Below are 18833 nucleotides of genomic sequence, written 5' to 3'. Positions count from 1 at the left end.
GGTACCACTGTAGGTAAGTTAGTGAGTGTAAGAACTACATGTTTTTAAGGTATTGTATAGATTTTGTATTTGACATCGCACGCACCAACGCTGCAACAGCAACGTTGTTGCAGGTGCTATCCGAATGTAACCTGTATGTACGCAAATAAACTAAATAATACTTTACCATATCTAACTCTTAAAATCTACTCCAATCTATTTAAACGCCTGCGTTCACTCTCTTGATGAATATAAATATGGCATGACACCCTTTGTTCTTACTAATCGTAGTATGCATTAAGGGGACAATCGCTTGTTTTTTCTTTACCCTGGTATTAGGATATTCACTACGTTGCCGAGCGCATCGCTTCGGGTAGACCAGTCAAATTACTAAAACAACAATCGATCCGAAAGAACGCGATGTGTCACACATTTTAATACAAATATTTTTTTTAATCGGTCCATCAAGGAACATATATAAAAATACAAAAAAATATCCGGTTGACGTTGGTTAAGAGCCCTTCAACGTGCACACTAGCGCCACAGCTAAATAATCGTAATTTTTTAAATTTAACGAAAGATATTGAAAAAAGGTAGCCGCTACGGACTATATTATGTATTTAAGTAATTTTTGAATACATCAAACTAGTTTTTATGTTGCTAGATTCGTCAATCTATGCGTCCAAAGTTAAAACGGCCGTTTTTGTTTTGAGTTCCTAGATTGACGAAACCAGCAACATAAAAACTAGTTTGATGTATTCAAACGTTACTGAAATACACAATATAGTCCGTAGCGGCCCCCTTTTTTCAATATATTTCGTGAAATTTAAATAATTACGATTATTTAGCTGTGGCGCTAGTGTGCACGTTGAAGGGCTCTTAAATTACTATCTTCAGTTTAACAGATAGCCAAAAAACTACGTCTGGTGTTTCGGATAAGAAAGAACCTGAGTTTAGCGGTGACACGAAATTTTGAACTTTGAGACCTCGAGGTCAAATTATATTAGTAACGCAGGGCTCACAGTCGGGACAAAAGATTTGTGAATTCAGTTGCTGCACCCCCATACATACCTCCTGATTGACTAACGATCGATAGTCGCTACCCCTCGGGTGTCACACGCAATGTTAATACGGGTACTAGTTATGTCACACTATAGTTCGTTTTTTTTAGTATTAGAAATAAGGTAAACAATCTTGATGTGTCTATTAATTGAAAAACACATTTTAAAAATGAGTTACGGCAAATATCTAACAATTATGAATCTAATACAATCATTTATATTATTTTGCTTTCATAAGTAATAGTTTTTGATTTTTAAAAAGAGTTTTTCAATTAAAAGACATGTCAAGATCGCTTACCTTCTTGCAAGTTAGCTAGTTAGCAAGCTACTTATAGAAATGCTCCTGGTCGAGGTATTTTCATCACACTATCCTGTAACATTCTACGAAAGAACGTATTTTTAACTTATACCTATTACAAAAATTGGTTGAGACATAATATTCCTCTGGCTTGAATTTATTTGCACAAATGTCCAATTGTCCATATTAATATTTTTTTATTCACCTTATGGTTAGTGGAAACCGATGTCCTAGATAGAGCGAAGTGGAAGGAGAAAAGCCGGATAGCAGACCTCGGCACAAGTGACAGTACGGGACAAACGCTCGTAGGATGATGATGATGATAACCTTATTGTAGGTGTAATATAGTCAGTGGGGGGATTTTCCATCCACATAAGTTATCAGTAAATTAACTTGTCCTATGTCCATATAATTTTTAGTGCTTCGCAAGCCACGTATTCACTAAACAATTTTGTTTACAAACAGTGTTGGTAAACAAAGATTCTGAGAAAAGGTATAGTACTCATTACGAAACATAGTTTATAAATCTGGTTGCTAAACTAAAAATTTTCGTTAACTGTTTCATACAGAACTTAGAGCATAGGTACCTACATTCTAAATTAAAAAAAGGATTCTAACTTCTTTTCCAGGTCTTGTATTCATTTTCATGAGATTTTAATAACAAAACTTCCGTGAGACTTTCCAGGTTAAGTATATACTTATCTGTGTGTCCATCGAAATCCGTTCAGCCGTTTTTGTGTGCTGGTGGAACAAACATTCAAAAATACAAACTTTTATATATTCAGTAAGAAGAAGTAGGATTCGTAAGCATTTATAGTCTTTATTGAATGCAGAAATAACGGCATAGCATTCCCATTGTTCGATCGATTGTGCCGATATGAATACCTACATTTAACTTCGGACGTGACGCTTTGGAAAGCTTTTTATGTGAATTAACAAGATACTAAGTAAGTACACGGTGGGCCAAAAATGTTTCACTTTTGAAACATTGTCAGAAATAAAACTATACCACATATTCTTAATTTCATTTATGTTAACTTTTGTGTGTCAAATTTCGTCCGAATTTTATAATGTAAATATTATGTAAGTAAGCGCGATATGAGCGAAAGCTTGAAATAAATGATTTTTTATTTTATTTATTTATCGTTTCTGACAACAATTTCATGCTATTTTTGCAGAATGCAGATGGATCGTCGAATTATATCATATCCGTCTTCTCGTTCGCACTTCGGGGGCCTACCGCGAAAACCGAAATTCGCAAATTGCGGGGATCTTTCTCTTTTAATCTAATGAAGGCGTAATTAGGGTGACAGAGAAAGATGCCCGCAATTTCCGAACTTCGATTTTCGCGGTTATAACCTTGCAATCGACTATGTGAACTTTGAAAAACTCGCTAACACTTGCGTCGGGAGATCGCGGGAGAATGTTTTGTTTTAATTGGGGTATTTTCATCAGTTTATTATGGTACGGTACCTACACTCGACTCTTTAGATATCCCCACAGAAATATTGGTGGACTTAATTTTGATAGACGTTGATCTTGGTTTTATGAAAAGTAAAGAAAACAATATGGTAGCGGGATCCAAAATTTGAAGAGTTTATTTGCTTGTAAACGTTTAACATCCGAAAAGACAATCTTAAAACTATTTAGGCATAATACACAATCTCACCTAAACAAATAAATAATTCATATATATATAAAGGAAACATTAATTTAATATCACTATAATACTGTACACAACTAAAGTCAGGAATAAGAGGGCATTCAACAAATATTTGGTAATAACTGTAATGAAACAACAGAAACAGAAAACAGGATTAGAGTAAGTATTACAAAATATTAATATCTTGAAAAATTAAGCGGTCGATTTAATATTTTGGTTGGTTATTAGTTTTAAACGAAATGGAGAACGTGTACCTATTTCATTAACATAAATTCTCGAGTCTTTCTTACCTCAGTAACAAGTAAATATATTCAATTAACTTTACCCCGACCACGGTTTTTTTCGTAAATAATAGATTCCTTCCTGAAGGTCAAACATTTGGCCTGTTTGTCTACCACCTGGCTACGAAAACAAATCGAATCATTAAAATAACTTAGTAGCTTAGACGCTTTGCTGGAAAACATGACACAAATATACCCAACCACCCACATACACAGACTGTTATTTAATATTAAAATTCTTCCTTTTTGATTTGGCCGAAGTCGGGAAATAAAAACATTATTGCACTTAATAACAAACAAAACTTGTAACAGTAATGGATTATTGTATGTAAAGGTGAACACATTTCAAGCAATTGAACTTATATTATTACTGTTATTTTAGATACATATCCACGCATACACGGTCGGTACTCGTACTTCATTAATTCCATGGTATAATAATATACTCCGCCTGGTACTCTCTTCCCGTCTTTTCTAGGTCACCTGACTGACACAAGCCTACGTCATCATGCGACAGCGCTATATGATAATATGCGATAGCGCTATATATAGCGGCCATGTTATTGTGACGTAGGCTTGTGTCACTCTGGGAAGAGAAGACCATGTTTTATTAGACTATGATTCATTCGGACAGAAGGTAGATTATGATAAATATTTAAAAGTACCTACACAATTTAAAGCTAACATTGTCATGCTTGAGTATTGTTTGAATCTTAGGTATATATTATTGTATGTACAACTAAATTAATACAATAAAACTGTATTAAAACTACGCCTACTTATATGTAGGTAGATATAATTAATGTATCAAATAATTTTCTTTCGTAAACTTGCTCAGTGTCAGAGCTCGAATGTTAACGTTGTTCTTGTATGAGATGCAACTCAATGTTACTGCAGCATACTGATCACAGTGTTTGTAAATTTGTACAAAAATAAAATACATACCAAATTCCTAAAACCTACGTTTTGGAGCTACACATCAAAATGTATAAAAGAAGAATACAAAGAAAATATTACGCTATTGCTAAATTAATATATTATATCAAAGAGTTTAGGTGTTCTGAAAATCCAATGTTACGAATAATTAACTTCATAGTTCCAAATGTGTCGTTTCCAAGCTTTCCAAGCAAGTCCCACTTTGCCGCTTGCCTAAGAACGCTTTGACAGATTATTCGTATAAAGATACAAGCAAATCTCGTCCTTACGATAAGCGACGAAAGTGGAACCTTTATCTAGACATAGAGAAATATAGTAAGACAAGAGTGCTCACTCCATACATCAGTTTTGGTACCAAAAATATTATTATTTTCATAGTCGACATCTAGTTAGCATCGAGTAGCGGAATTATCAGTACTGCTACGTGACAATAGATGTAGCGGCGATCGAAAAGTCTAATGCTCAACAATTTTCAGCTAATATGTATTATAAACGGATTAACCGGAACTCTATTTTCAACTCCTTCTGCTTCTAATATTAGTTGTAAATTGTTGTTCAATACTATTTTCGTGGGTCGCCACTCGAGAGACATCTAGTATCGAGTAGCGGTACTGATAATTCCGCTACTCGATGCTAGATGTCGACTATGAAAATACTAATATTTTCGGTACCAAAACTGATGTATGGAGTAAGCACTCTTGTCTTACTATATTTCTCTATAGTCTAGACTTGGCCACAAATAACCACTTTAGTAGGTTAGCTACATAATCACGCTGAGCCGATACTTGAGCAATTGAGTAAGCTAAAAAAGATTTGCATATACTTAATGTCACTTATTCGGATTAGCTGAATTTGTTCTCACTGGACGTAATATTTAATTCTATAAATTACTTTTAATTATTCAAAATTAGCGTAGGAATGGAAGTCAATTCTATTATTTCATAGATTCTAAAAATGTGAAAACACTGGACTGTATACAATTATAAGCTCCAAAAATTAGTTACTTACTCCATTATTGGTAATATAAAACTTTGGTGTTACTTTTGCCTACCTACTGGGTCCTCGGTATATACTACGTATTTCTATGGTTTAAAATTTTCCAAAATACTGACACTACATTTATCGCAAAAATATCGCTACAAAATGTATAAATCTGATCAGACTATGCATTTTGGGGCCAGCAGTTATATGAAACACGTACAGCTACATCATTTTTTGAAATTAGTGTTAGAAGCCATTTCATATTTTCACAACCGCCCCATTCGAATGATCTCCCATTTCTGTTGTTCCCTATTGTGATGTTGATTGTATGGCTGTATTGCAAATGCGAATACGAATAAAAAGTCATAAAAAGTGATCTGTAACCTATTGGAAGACTATTTCAATCTGAATATTTTTTTTGCAAAATATTTTTTCATAGTTGGTATTACTATTCATACTTTTTTATTAAAATAAACAAATTGCGTAGTTAATGTATGAATTATGTGCAAAATTCGAGGGAAAAAATATTAAGATATATATTTTCTTGTTTCAATGAAACCCCAATGTTTATTTCAATATGAATCTGTTAGTGATATTTAAAGCATCTAATAAAGCTACAAATAAATAACACATTAAAATATTTAAATACAATAACTTAACATTAAAGCAGTCAACTTCAAACTAACACATATAGTAATTAACTTTTAGTGCATACCGGAAATAAGCAATTATAAAATTGGATGAGAGCTTTGGTTGGCATTATAAGTATAATTTGCTGTTCAAACAGCAAATAACTAACTGCTAATCCGGTATCCATCACGTTAAATCTATGGCACAATCTATTTTAATTACGCTTCTTTTCAAACGACTTTACATATATGCGCTTTAAAAAGTGCGATAGCTTATTGCGTGAGCGAAGATCACTTATTTAGTAGAAGGCTCGTCGCTACATGTATGCTGGCTTCATCTTGTAGGCTCGCTTCCAAATTTCGCATAAACAAACTGTAGAATGGAACCTGTAGAATATGGCCAGCGGCATGGACACGTGAGTGATGATCGTCCACGCCCATAACCCGTAAAAGTGCAATTGCACTGGATGGGATTCCGCCCTAGACTTTTCAAGCGTATTTATCGCCCACATAGCCAAATTTGTTACAAGAAGGAATGTAACGATTTCCCTTCCGGGTTTCTTCCGCAGCTGATCCGGTGTTTTAGCTGACCGACGACTCGCGTCTAAGATAAACATCGTCTGGCAAGTCGTTTGAACTAGTGACGATAAGGCTGTAATCAAGATTAAAATGGTATTCTTCTCAATAGTAAAATGACCTCCGATGATTGTAAAAGTTCCATAGATGAACATGCCAGTCTGCGCTCCGACAAGCAGGATATTGTCCAGCTCCAGATTTCTGTTACCATCATATTTGAGATTTCGTACGCATACCATCCCTGCTAGACTTGCGAAAGTTGTCATAGCATACAACGCTAATTCACATACGTTAACCTCCACCACAGCTAATGTTGCGTAGTCTTTCTTTGATATCAGAACAAAGAACAGTATAAGGGAAATTATTGTGAGTACTAAAACCAAGATACCAAAGAATAGGCCTTTATGAGCTCTCGCGCAGTCCACGCTATACAGGTGTGGCGATTTCTTATACGCAAGGCCTTCTAACAATCGTGCCTTCGCGATGGCAGCTGCGACGTCTTTTGATGGATACTTAGATATATTCTTCCACATGACGTATAAGATAGCTGCGCATATGAGGGAATACTCGATAGTGCACGGAAAGAGGAAAGGCGAAGCGTCTTGCACTAAAGACCCCATGATATTAGTCCGCCGACACTCGAAGATGTGATGAGGTCCCTTCAAGCCACGAGGTACCCGTAGATGAGCTGCTGCTGGATGCGATGGAGGCACTTCGGTTGACAATGCTGTGACAAACGCCTTTTGAAACGCTGAAACGTAAAAATGATCATATTAAAATTAGTGTCCGGCCGAAGGTTCGGTTTCGGTTTCGGTTTCGGCCAGTTTCGGCCAAAAAATCATGTTTCGGCTGTAGTTTCGGTTTCGGCCAAAAAACGGCCGAACGTTTCGGCCGGGCCGAAACTTACGAAATGGTACTTCGGACAAAGACCAAAAGTTGGGGAATAAGTAGGACAACAATATTAATATCTACATATACTGATTCATGTATAGGTACAGAAATTAATTGGTTTATTATAAAACACAATTCCACTAATGAGGGCGCCACTGGACGGCCGACGCAGTCTTAAGAGGCTGTCAATACTTATAACGCGCACACTGTCTAATTGTATCGGAGTGAATGAGATAGCACTGTCGCATGTTACTGGGCCCTGGGCAAGAGAATAATAAGAAAACTCATCATCTTCCTCGCGTAATCCCGGATTTTTTGCCGTGCCCTGGCAATGGGAATGGGAGCCTGGGGTCCAATAGACAACTAATCCCAAAAATTGGTGTAGGCACTAGTTTTTACGAAAGCGACTGCCATCAGACTGACCTTCAAACCCAGAGTGTTAACTAGGCCTTATCGGGACTAGTCCGGCTTCCTCACAATGTTTTTCCTTCACCGAAAAGCAAATAGTAAATATCAAAAGATATTTCGTAGGTAAATAAGTTCCGAAAAACTTTTGCTTCGTCGAACGTCGAACGTCGACGAAACTGCGGTCTCGCTTTTTAATACAATGGACATTGGTTGGAGTCTGTGCTCAACTACTTATCCTGAAGCCTGAAGCACGGCTTTGACTTCGCATGAAAGTTCGCCTCACTGGGGCACTTCGGACTTTTAGGCCCAGGCCCAGGTGAAGATCGGTACCTGGCCTTGCGATATTTTTAACAAAATATTTCGCGCTCGCTGCGCTCGCGTTTTTGGTTGGTGTTTTGGTTGACCCTGTATCTACATGTTAGCTTGACTGGTGACTGAATAGACCGAAAAAATTCTGCAATGATTTTGATACGCAGTGCAACTAGTGCAAAAAATGTTATTGATACGTCATAATTTCATAGAAGTTTTGACGTTTAAAATACCACTTGCACTGCGTGTGTTATCAAAATCGTTGCAGAATTATCTTGGTCTTAGTAATTTTCTTAAAAAAACTGCTTAAGTAACATCAATTTCAAGGACATTCGGTGTTGACAGCCCCATAATATGTGTATAAAAGCGGTTTTATGATATTTTTCAACGACAAAGTGTCAGTGATCAAGTCTACAAAAGTTTCGGTTTCGGTTTCGGCCGAAACTAGAGCCAAAGCCGAACATTCGGTTTCGGTTTCGGTTTCGGCAAAAAAACATGTTTCGGTCGGACACTAATTAAAATAAAGCAATTTAGTATTATATTAAGAAAATAAGGCTTATAAGTATGAAAGACATAATCCCTACTAAATTAGTGCAAACTCTGAAATTGCTTGTGAACCGAAGCTTCCAATCAATACATCATTTCAGTTATGAGGCAAAGCACGTCAAACCGCCGATCAGATTCCAGCTTCACCAAGAATTTAGGTCAAATACCGGCGGGTTGGAATGGGAACGCAATCGGGACGATGGCGTGACAAGGGCCTTATTAATTAAGTACGACCCGTCTTTTATACCATACATTTGGAAATAAATGACTGTAAGTAAAAAGGGTAGTCCGCAGTGTCTGGATAGATTTTGCTGAATGGCAGCAGCATAGCTACTGACAAACCATTATTTGTTGTATATGAGGTGAAAACTTCCTTTATTTAAAATGTATTGTATTACAGGGTTTTCAGTTCAATAGGTATACATCAATAAAAACCGGTTATGTAGCATCACCCACACTGTTAACTGTCCATCGGTGCACCTTATGCCTTTTGTAATAAGGCTTAAGTTAAGGTCCACCGATGACAATATTTTTCAATGAGATTTCGTTACCTAGACTGTATGTATTATGTAGGTATTTAAGTAAGAAAAGACAATTACCTAATCTGTGCGATAAGCCTATCGTCTTATTCTCCGGGTCATAGAAGGTGAGGATCTCGTGCTTGGTCTCCTGCACGAGCACGTTCAGCCACACGCTGAGATTAGTCCCGACCATGTGCATCAGCCCGAATCTCGCCACTATCTTGTGCTTGTACACTTTCATCTGGAATCACGTAGAATATCTTTATAGTAAAAAGTTCTCTAACGGCTCAGCCACGACATCGAGCGACTTGCGACGGCGGGAGCGATAATCATAGGTTGGAGCGAAAGGTCCGATCGCTGTATCACGCTCCAACCTATGGTTATCGCTCCCGCCGTCGCAAGTCGCTCGATGTGGTGGCTGAGCCGTAAGGTTTGTGGAAGACATCGTAATCATTTTCCATGATACATTAAAAGGCAGAAATTAATAATAAAGAAGCTATTAAACTTCTTTAGATGTCGTATTATTTGTCAATAGGTATTGGAAATTTTCAATTTCAACGAGTAGGTAACTAGAGTAGGACCTAGAAAAGTCTGCAGCGATTTTGATAATGTTATTTATAAGTCATAATTTTATGGAAATTTGATGGTATTTTGAGGTAATTAAGAGCGTAGGACGCACAACATATTATTTTAACTCATTTTGTAACTCGCGGACGCTACCTGATTATTATTCCTAGGTCAGCGTTAATTATCACCATTAGGATACACAATAATGGGAAGACAAATACGAGAAGACCCTGACGGTGTGTAGAGCCTCATCATAGGCTAACATAATATGATTTATAGTGAGTCAATCAATTTTACTTTTTTATTAAAGCAGATCACTGTAAACAGTGATCGTCCTACTTAATAGCATCTTTCAAAGAAACTTGATAAGTAGGGAAATAAATATTTATGAAATATAATTAATTACTACATTTTGTAGAAGCTGTACTCTGTATCTTAAGGTAAAGTAAATAAAAGCTACCCTCAAATGGGTCGTTAAGCCAGTTGAGGGTAGATGAAAACATTACACGATCAAATAATGTAGGTTAAAGTCAGGTCTTTCAGTGACTGATCCAGGCGGTTTTGTAATTGGTCGTTTAACCAATAAATGTTATAACTCCCCGAAAATGTACAAATTGTTGGTTTACTTTTATTTAAATACCTAAATATACAAATGTGTACAATGTGTACGAGTATATTATACAAATGTGTCGCTTAACTTCAAACTCGGGTAAATACATTGGACCCTCTCAGCAAATATCTACCCTATTACGTTTTCTTAATACCAAAATCGCATACTCTGACAGATGGATTTACCCGAGTTTGAAGTTAACCGACTCAAATGTAATGGCTTCTAGCAATAGCTGGATGATTAGCAATGTATGCAAAACTAACCTCATTGTTAAGAAATATGAAGTACATCTGGATGAAGATGAAGGCCATCCTAGTGGCCGGCGTGAGCGCCAGCAGGACGTTGTGGCAGTTGGTGTTTCTCTCCAGCTCCCAGTACTGGCCAAACTCGAGACCGGAGTAGATCATAGAACCGATGCCGAACGCTGAAAAAAAAATTAAAAAGGAAATAAATACACTATACCTACTCACGTATGCCTACATAGTGATAAGCGTGATGCTTTCAAACCATCTGAAACAGGCAGGAATCTTGGACCAAGCTTGGAGTTTATGTAAGTTGGTACAAAATATTGTCTTGGTACCAGCTGCTCTTTAGTGAAAAAAAATATTACGAGGAAGTCGAATTAAAGGTGACAGTCCATTTCCAACGACAGCTGCACTACTGTTCATTTTACTATGGAAATTAACAATAACACCGACGCGTTCAGTGCTAGTAGTGCAGCTGATGTCAGAAATGGAATGGTACCCTTATGATTATACGGTCTCGAAGAAAAATCAGCCGCAAAATTTTATTTAAAATATAGGTATTGTCAGACAATTGTAATCTATACTCTTGGTACGTATGTACTTTTTATTGTTATTATTGTTTCCTGACAGCCAGACGACGATAATTAGCATACTTTGTTAGAAGAAGTTATATTATATTACGTTCTACTAATGTGTTAAGTATGATTATTGAATGTTGATAATGGAAAAGATTTTCTTTACATTACTAAAATTCATACTACGCTGACAAGCATTTAGTCATAAAATAAAATAAGTATTTCAGCGTTTTTCAGTAAGATAAGGAAGATTAAAATTTGTGTACGGGTACGAGGTTTTTTAAATGAGAATATTTAAATTTCGTTGAATAGTTGTTCGCTCTTCAAGAAAACGTATTTCAGCGGTTTTCTTAAAGTTAAAGAAGGCCACTGATTACTTATTCGCCGGACGATATAAGCCTGTCTGTCAGTTTTTCGAGACTATCACCGTTTGCGTTTAACTGACAGGCTGATACTTATTGTCCGGCGATATTGTCAGGTTAAATTAGATACGCAAGAAAATTAGAGTATATAAATTCTTCTTCACTACTGGACTACGACTAGATTTCAGACTTATTTTAGTAGATACATGTTAAATATTGGTTAAAACGATCGATGCGTTACTCATGTTCCGAAGTAATCGACAGTAACAGCGCCCTCTTCAAAGCCGCAGCAGTAATTTCACAACAGTACTGCAGCCATAAATGTTATGTTTGCATCGACTCACCGTTCGATCGAATGACCGCTATTCCATACAAACATACTGTCCATTATATAAATGTAAAGTATGTTTCGATATCGAGTTTTTTTTTCAGATACTTTTACCACCACTTGCATCTTAAGTATACCTACTTATCGTAGACGGACTTGACCTCATTTTTAAAATCGATACAATGTACATTAAAATTTTTGACAATTCAAAATTGCAGTTATTGCAGTAATAGTCCATGTTTTAATTAGTGGGCGGCTAGAGGATAAAATAAAAATATAATTCAAATAAGACAACAATCATATTATTTTTTACTGTGATATATTTTATTTATTCCTTACACTTTACACATTTCAATATATTAGACACACAAAATTGCCAACGCACAAAGATCAATTCACAGTTTTTATTGCTATTGTACGAGTACAAATATTTATTTATCACCGTGCATTAATTCAATCACAAATACAACAAATGCAAGTACCACACCTGTGCTTAAAATACTAAACGGTATAATGAAATCTATTAATTTTAAACTACTAATTTCAAATGAACCACCAACATTTGAATCTACGTTGTTATGAATCATATGAAGTTTTTTAATAACATCCACGAAACCATTATCAACTAAGCGCATCATTTTAAGCTGAAAATCTTTTAGACGTGGGAAACCGCGTCTTAGGAATATGACATAAAGAGCGTTGTACAGTTTTTCTTTCATGAGATGGACTTGTTCCTTTTTCGTTGGATTTTTAGTTATCCACCAAAGGTATCGATAGTAGTTTGTAACTGTGTACTTATTTTGCGTTTTCGCCACCGTATCCATGGATAAATCGGCAGTTTCACAACCGAGTGTTTCTAGATATTCTTCATGTATAATAGGAACTTGACCAGAGTTTTTCATAAACGGGCCTATGTCTAACGCGAAACACGGAGTAAAGTTGTAATCGTTTAAAGACATATATTCATTCAATTGTGGCTTGCTGATCCGATATGTAGTAAAACTTGTTAGCTTAGATTGATAAAAACAATTAACTAAAAATCCAAACCATATCCAATTAACAATAATCAAGTTATTGAATATGCGTCCTTTGAGACTTAATGCAATGTTTTGTGTCCAATTTCCAAATAGGTTAAGAAGTTCAGAAGATCTGTTATTATTTAGTACAGTGTTATTAATTGAAAGAAGAAATGAACAAAGAAAGAATATGAATAATAATAGAAGCCAGACTAGTGGTTTAAACACTATGTAAATGATTCTCCATCGTTCTAAGAGGCCGGCGCTAGGAGTCACAGTAACAAAACTATCTTCATACGCAAAGTGGCTCCATACAAAGTCAAAGACTAGTGCTCGTCGACTGTATAACGCAAAGGCCCCAATCACCAAATCCACTTCATTTTCATATAATTTCCCTAATATTCCATTGACAGTAAAATTATCAGATATATGGCCAAATTCTAGAGATTCGGGAAAAAATACGTAATTTAAAGAAATATTTTCTATCTTTGCTAAAATGTTTAACAAAGTTATTTCTATTCCAACACCAAATGGATTATTCGGATCTATATCCTTTATAACTATCGGTGGATAATTATGAGTTCCCACTTGTAAAACACAATTCTTAAGGACAGGAATATCATGTTCACGTATCGAGTCCATTATGTCAGATTTCATAACACTATTGCAATCACTTATTTTAATTGTATTATTATAATTCCGGCCACAACCACCTTCTGCATATGGAAAATATGAATATATTGATGCATCATTATTTGTCTCTCTGACAATGATAAGCGTATTAATAATGTGATACTTCCATAATGTATGAAATATTAGTTTAAAATCTTCTTTAGTTACTTCCGGCATTATTATGATGTAAAGATCATCTGGCTTGCGGTAATAATCCTTGTTCATATAGTTAATCAGATTTTGAAAATACGATAGGTTCTGGCCATGTATTATAAAACTACTGGGCGATGTAGCGACACGCACGCAATCATCCTTTACGTAAAGCTTGACATTGTTGGTTTCGTGAATCCTCCGAATCAACTCAGTGGTGACAATATCATTGTTAATGATAGCTATGTCGGAGTTAAACTGAGATTTTGATGCAATAATATCTACAATACATTGCTCTACTAATTCTTGTGGCATTTCGGCAACGCGAATATTTCCAATGGCCATAATAGTATAAACTATATTAATGAAATAATAAATCACTATTTTGTAAAGCATGACTGACTGTCGTGAGTTCGCTAATGATACTACCAGCTAAAGCCATGTGCGACTATAGTTAGTTAATGATAATAACTGTAAGATAACGATCGTAATAACGGATTTATATAATTTCTATAATTATGCTTTCTTTTAACTTCAAAACATCATATGATATTTATTTTACATTTCATTTACATCATCATTATCATCATTTATCATAGTCGTCAACCTAAACACTGCAATCAAAAGGGAACCTCAAATTTCATTATGCAAGCTAGGTCGAATGAGACCAGGAAAAGTCTGCAACAATTTTGATAGCATACGCAGTGCAAGTGTTATTTACGTCATAATTTCGTAGAACTTAGACGTTTAAAATAACAATTGCACTGCGTGTGCTATTAAAATCGTTACGGACTTTTCTTGGTCTAACTTTAAATAAGTTGATACATTTTTATATAAGGTGCTAATAAGTTAGTCACGGATATTTTTACAGCTGATAGTACTCGGTTCTCGGAGTACATTTAAGTATGAAACATCATTAGTTTTGGTATGTTTTTTTGGAGAAAACTAGGAAACAAATTTGCTACGTTAAAACACACTGTTAATAAGATAATTAAATGAGACCTTTAGACATTCTAGAACTTCTTTAAACTTGACGTGAAGTGACATGACAGACAGTGTTATACATCTTGACAGGTACATGATAGGGGTGATTATTTTAATTTTTTTTTTGTTCGGTAAATGAAAACAAAAAATGATATACAAAGGTTCCTTAGATAATTACAGTTAAAAGTTAATTGTTTTAATGTAATGTATTATCTCTTAAAATATCCGTGACTAATTTGTTAGCACCTTATATGTAAGGTCATAGTCCTTTCCTTTGTCAGCTTTTATGCAAAAAATACGACAGAACCTGAGTAGTTAATATTCGTACAGCCACATTTTTTCTTTACAAACTGATAAAGTACCATATTGTGTTATATTATTAACCCTTATCTTGGCATCGTAACACCCGTGATACATGGAACTTAAAAAAATCTAGCTAATTCACTGTATTACCTAACAAAATAATTCTGCCCTCAATATTTCGAGGTACCCTCCTTACTTATAGAAAAAAATAATGGACACAAGTGTCATTGTAAATTAATTAGTAATAATCAACATGGCGCCACGGAAACAACAGATTTCGGTTCGCACTGGATGCTATGCATTTATTTCTTAGATTAGTATATATTTTTCCATAATCTACATTTTGATGCATTTACTATCTGTTAGTGCATAAATATTTACAATGATTTCGAATTTAAAAACATTTAATACACAGAACCTGACATAAAAATGTTATGTATTATATTTGATACATTGCCAAGAACTCATAAATGTACATATCGAAAGGATTGTATTACATTTAATACTTTGCCAAGTTGTCGTCAAAATAGATTTACAGGTTTTTTAATTTTTTTTATATTTTTGGGGTTACAAAACATGTTTCAAGTATTTAATATTAGTTGTCGTATTATTTAGTAATTGAACTTTGATTTTTTCAAAGTACTAGATGTTATTTAACTGTATATTTGTACGCTGTAGCACTATTGCTACGCCGTAGCCCGTAGCACGGAAAAATCTGTGTATGGCAAAAATGCTCCCAAAGTGAAAAAAAAATTTTTTTTTTGTCTTTTAAATTATTTGTGTACTTTTCATATTTTACTAAACTTTTTGCTGACAACTTTTTTGATACTTTGCGGGATCAAATTTTCCGCCCATGTGATCAGATATTCGTAGATATAATTTATTTTTACAGGTGTAATAGTTATCTGATGCTTTGGATTGCTTTTAATTAGCAATAAATGATAATTTCTGTTGCATTACATGTTTTATTTTTATTAAAATCCGCATTTTTCTTCTAAAAAGTAGGTAACTATTTTGTCGACGGATTGGCATTGTATCAAATATGATACATATGATTTTCCGAAACGGGAAAATCCTGGATTTTTTTCCTTATTTTTTAATAGTCTAGTATGCTCAATAGGTGACGAAAAACTAAAAAAATGTTTATATTTAAGATATTTTGAGCCTTGCCAAGATAAGGGTTAACAGCAATTATAAGCAGACGTTCAGAACCATGTTTATTTAAAGGGGCCCAATGATTACCAGTTCGCCTGTCAGTTAAATGCAAAATTTGGCAGCTCCGAACAACTGACAGGCTGATATCGTTCGGCGAACTGGTAATCAGTGGGCCCCTTAAGGACTGAAAACCCACTTTACCTACAAATTTCTTCTGCGTGTGTGCGAAAACTCAATAGTAAATATGAAGCATGAGACAATTATGCCGGAAATTAGAATGGCAAATGGTATAGTTAGATCTTCTAATATAAGAACACGTATCTCAAAAGACTTATTTATAGCTGTTGATGTCCTTGAATATTTACGTAGATTGTGAAAACTTTTAATTGCTTCAATAAAACCATATTCAGCCAGACGCCATATATGTATTTCGAACGTATCCAAAAGCGGAAATCCACGTCTGAAAAATATGCCATAGAGCACATTATAAAAGTTGTTTTTCATTAGATGAATTTTCTGTATTCCTTGTGGATGCTGGGTAATCCACCACTGATATCTTAAGTAATTTGTTACGGTATACTTAGTCTGTGTTTTTGCTAGTTGGTCCAGAGCTAAATCACCAGTCTCGCAACCTTTATATTCTAAATATTTTTCATTTATTATAGGGATATCACCCGAGTTTTTCAAAAACGGCCCTATATCAGTAGCTAAACAAGGGGTTAAATTATAGTTGCGTAAATTCATGTATTCATTTACTTGAGGCTTATACAATCTATATGTTGTGTAAGTCGTTAATTGCGTTTGATAGAAAGTGCTCAGTAAAAACATATACCACATCCAATGTATTATAAGCACGTTTTGATAAATATTGTCTGTTAGAACCAAGGCCGTATTATGAGTAGCGTTTCCAATAAGTTTGAATAATACTGAACAGTAATAATTGTGTTTTCGACTTCCACTCGAATTAATGAAGAATGATAAAATTATAGCACAAATGAAGTATAGTAACAGTATTATTGACCAACCTAATGTACTAAATATAATATAAACAATTTTCCACCTTTCTAATAAATCAGCTTTAGGAGATATGGCCACAAAACTATCCTCAACTGACAAGTGCGAGCAAATGTAACTAAAAAATGCTAATCGTCTATTATTTAGCGCAAAACCTCCGAAAACGATATCAACTTCATTCTCATACAACTTGCTGAGAACTCCAGTTACTGTGAAGTTATCAGAAACGTTTCCGAATTCATCCGTTTCAGGGAAAAATGTATAATTTAAGGTTATGTTCTCTTGCGCAAAAAACATTTCTACCAAATATCGCTCAATACCAACAGCAAATGTATTTTCAGGGGTCGTGTCCTCTAAAACCAACGGAGGGTAGTTGTGAGTAGCAACACGTAGGGTGCAATTCCTTAATACAGGTTTATACAGAACGTCAATTATTAGAAAGACGTCCCATACATTAGTATCTTCACATTCGCATACCTTAATAATATTCTTGTAGCCCAAACCACACAGTCCCTCTGCGTAAGGAAAATAGGTGTATATTGATGGAGTATCGTCGGCGTCATCAGTAACAATGAGGGCTTTTAATATATGGTATTCCCATAATATTTGGAATATAGCTAAGCGGTCATTTTTTGTTGTTTCTGTTAAAATAATGATATGCAAGGATTCTGGTTTTCGGTTCCAATCGCGGTCTAATTCACTAATTACAACTTTTAAAGCGGCAAAGTCTTTAACGTGTATTATAAACACGCCAGGAGATGTGTTGTTCACTACCTTGTTGTAGTCTTTAATATACAGCTTGACATTGTTTGTCGCATGAATACGACGAATTAAATTGTTGGTCATCTCATCGTTGTTAATTATAGCCAATTCATCTCCAAAGTCGGTTCTGGATATTATATTTACGAGGCAAGTCACTAAATCGTTATCACGTTCATCAATCAATGTAAAATATTCTACACTGAGCACAATTTGAAATTGGCCAATGATGTAAAACAGTAATTTACGGTTAAAATACATGTCTATTTCGTATCAACCTTCAAATAAAAGTGTTTTTGTGAACACATTCATTGACCATAATGGTAAGTCTTTTTCCAGTTAGTACCTGCTTTTTGATAAATTGTAGAGAATATCATTAATTAACTTGTTTATAGACAAATAAAATTCCCTTTATATAAACTCAACTTGACAATTGAGTAATGATTTAGAAATCAAAAAGAAAAATTAAATTAAATACATTATGATGTAGCTTTCCAAACAGACAAATTTTGTAGGTATACACCTTATATAAGTATACGTAAAAAATATTTATGATTATCTGGAAAACGAAATACTTGACAACAAAATATTAGGAAAATGAGTTCAACAAATTCTTTGAATAAGAAAAGCTTTGAGAACCCCTGGATAATAGGGTTATTCAAACTCAGTTGAAAAAGGACTAAGTATCCCTTTTAGGGAATATTCCGCTCAAGTTATAAATATGACACTTAAACGTGTTGGCCATTGACAAAGCAGATTCTTGAAGTTACCTGTAACTTTAATACCTGTATTACACGCTACATTTTTGGTATGTGTAAAATACTACATTATTGCATAAGCCAGGAAATGGAAAATCGTGGATGAGTTTAAATTCAAGCAGAGAAGACGACAAGACATTATTATTAAACGGCTGAAGTATACCTAAAAAAATATGTTTAAAAATAATAACCACAATAATAGTGTAGTAAACGAAGCAAGTTGTTGTATGGAGACCCATGCATTAATTTCTCAGTC

General features: G+C 34.8%; 2 protein-coding genes across 3 annotated transcripts in view; both read right to left on the bottom strand.

The window, feature by feature from the left end:
* Positions 1-2910: 2910 nt before the first annotated feature.
* LOC134666594 (proton channel OtopLc-like) overlaps positions 2911-18833 on the bottom strand; it is a 68724-nt gene continuing 52801 nt past the window's right edge. For both annotated transcript variants that reach the window (XM_063523807.1, XM_063523808.1), the window contains exons 7-9: positions 10520-10680; positions 9158-9320; positions 2911-7155 (exon numbers count right to left, since the gene is read on the bottom strand). In XM_063523807.1, coding sequence (XP_063379877.1) covers positions 6146-7155; positions 9158-9320; positions 10520-10680 — 1334 coding nt within the window. In that variant the 3' untranslated portion in view covers positions 2911-6145. The remainder of the gene's footprint in view (positions 7156-9157; positions 9321-10519; positions 10681-18833) is intronic.
* On the bottom strand, positions 12177-14049 carry LOC134666601 (uncharacterized). Its single transcript, XM_063523816.1, has one exon. The coding sequence runs from the start codon at positions 13998-14000 to the stop codon at positions 12198-12200; it is 1803 nt and encodes a 600-aa protein (XP_063379886.1). The 5' UTR covers positions 14001-14049; the 3' UTR covers positions 12177-12197.

The sequence above is a fragment of the Cydia fagiglandana genome, chromosome 8, assembly GCF_963556715.1.
Source record: "Cydia fagiglandana chromosome 8, ilCydFagi1.1, whole genome shotgun sequence".
In the NCBI taxonomy this organism is placed as follows: Eukaryota; Metazoa; Arthropoda; class Insecta; order Lepidoptera; family Tortricidae; genus Cydia; species Cydia fagiglandana.
This window is presented reverse-complemented; position numbering and strand designations above follow the sequence as displayed.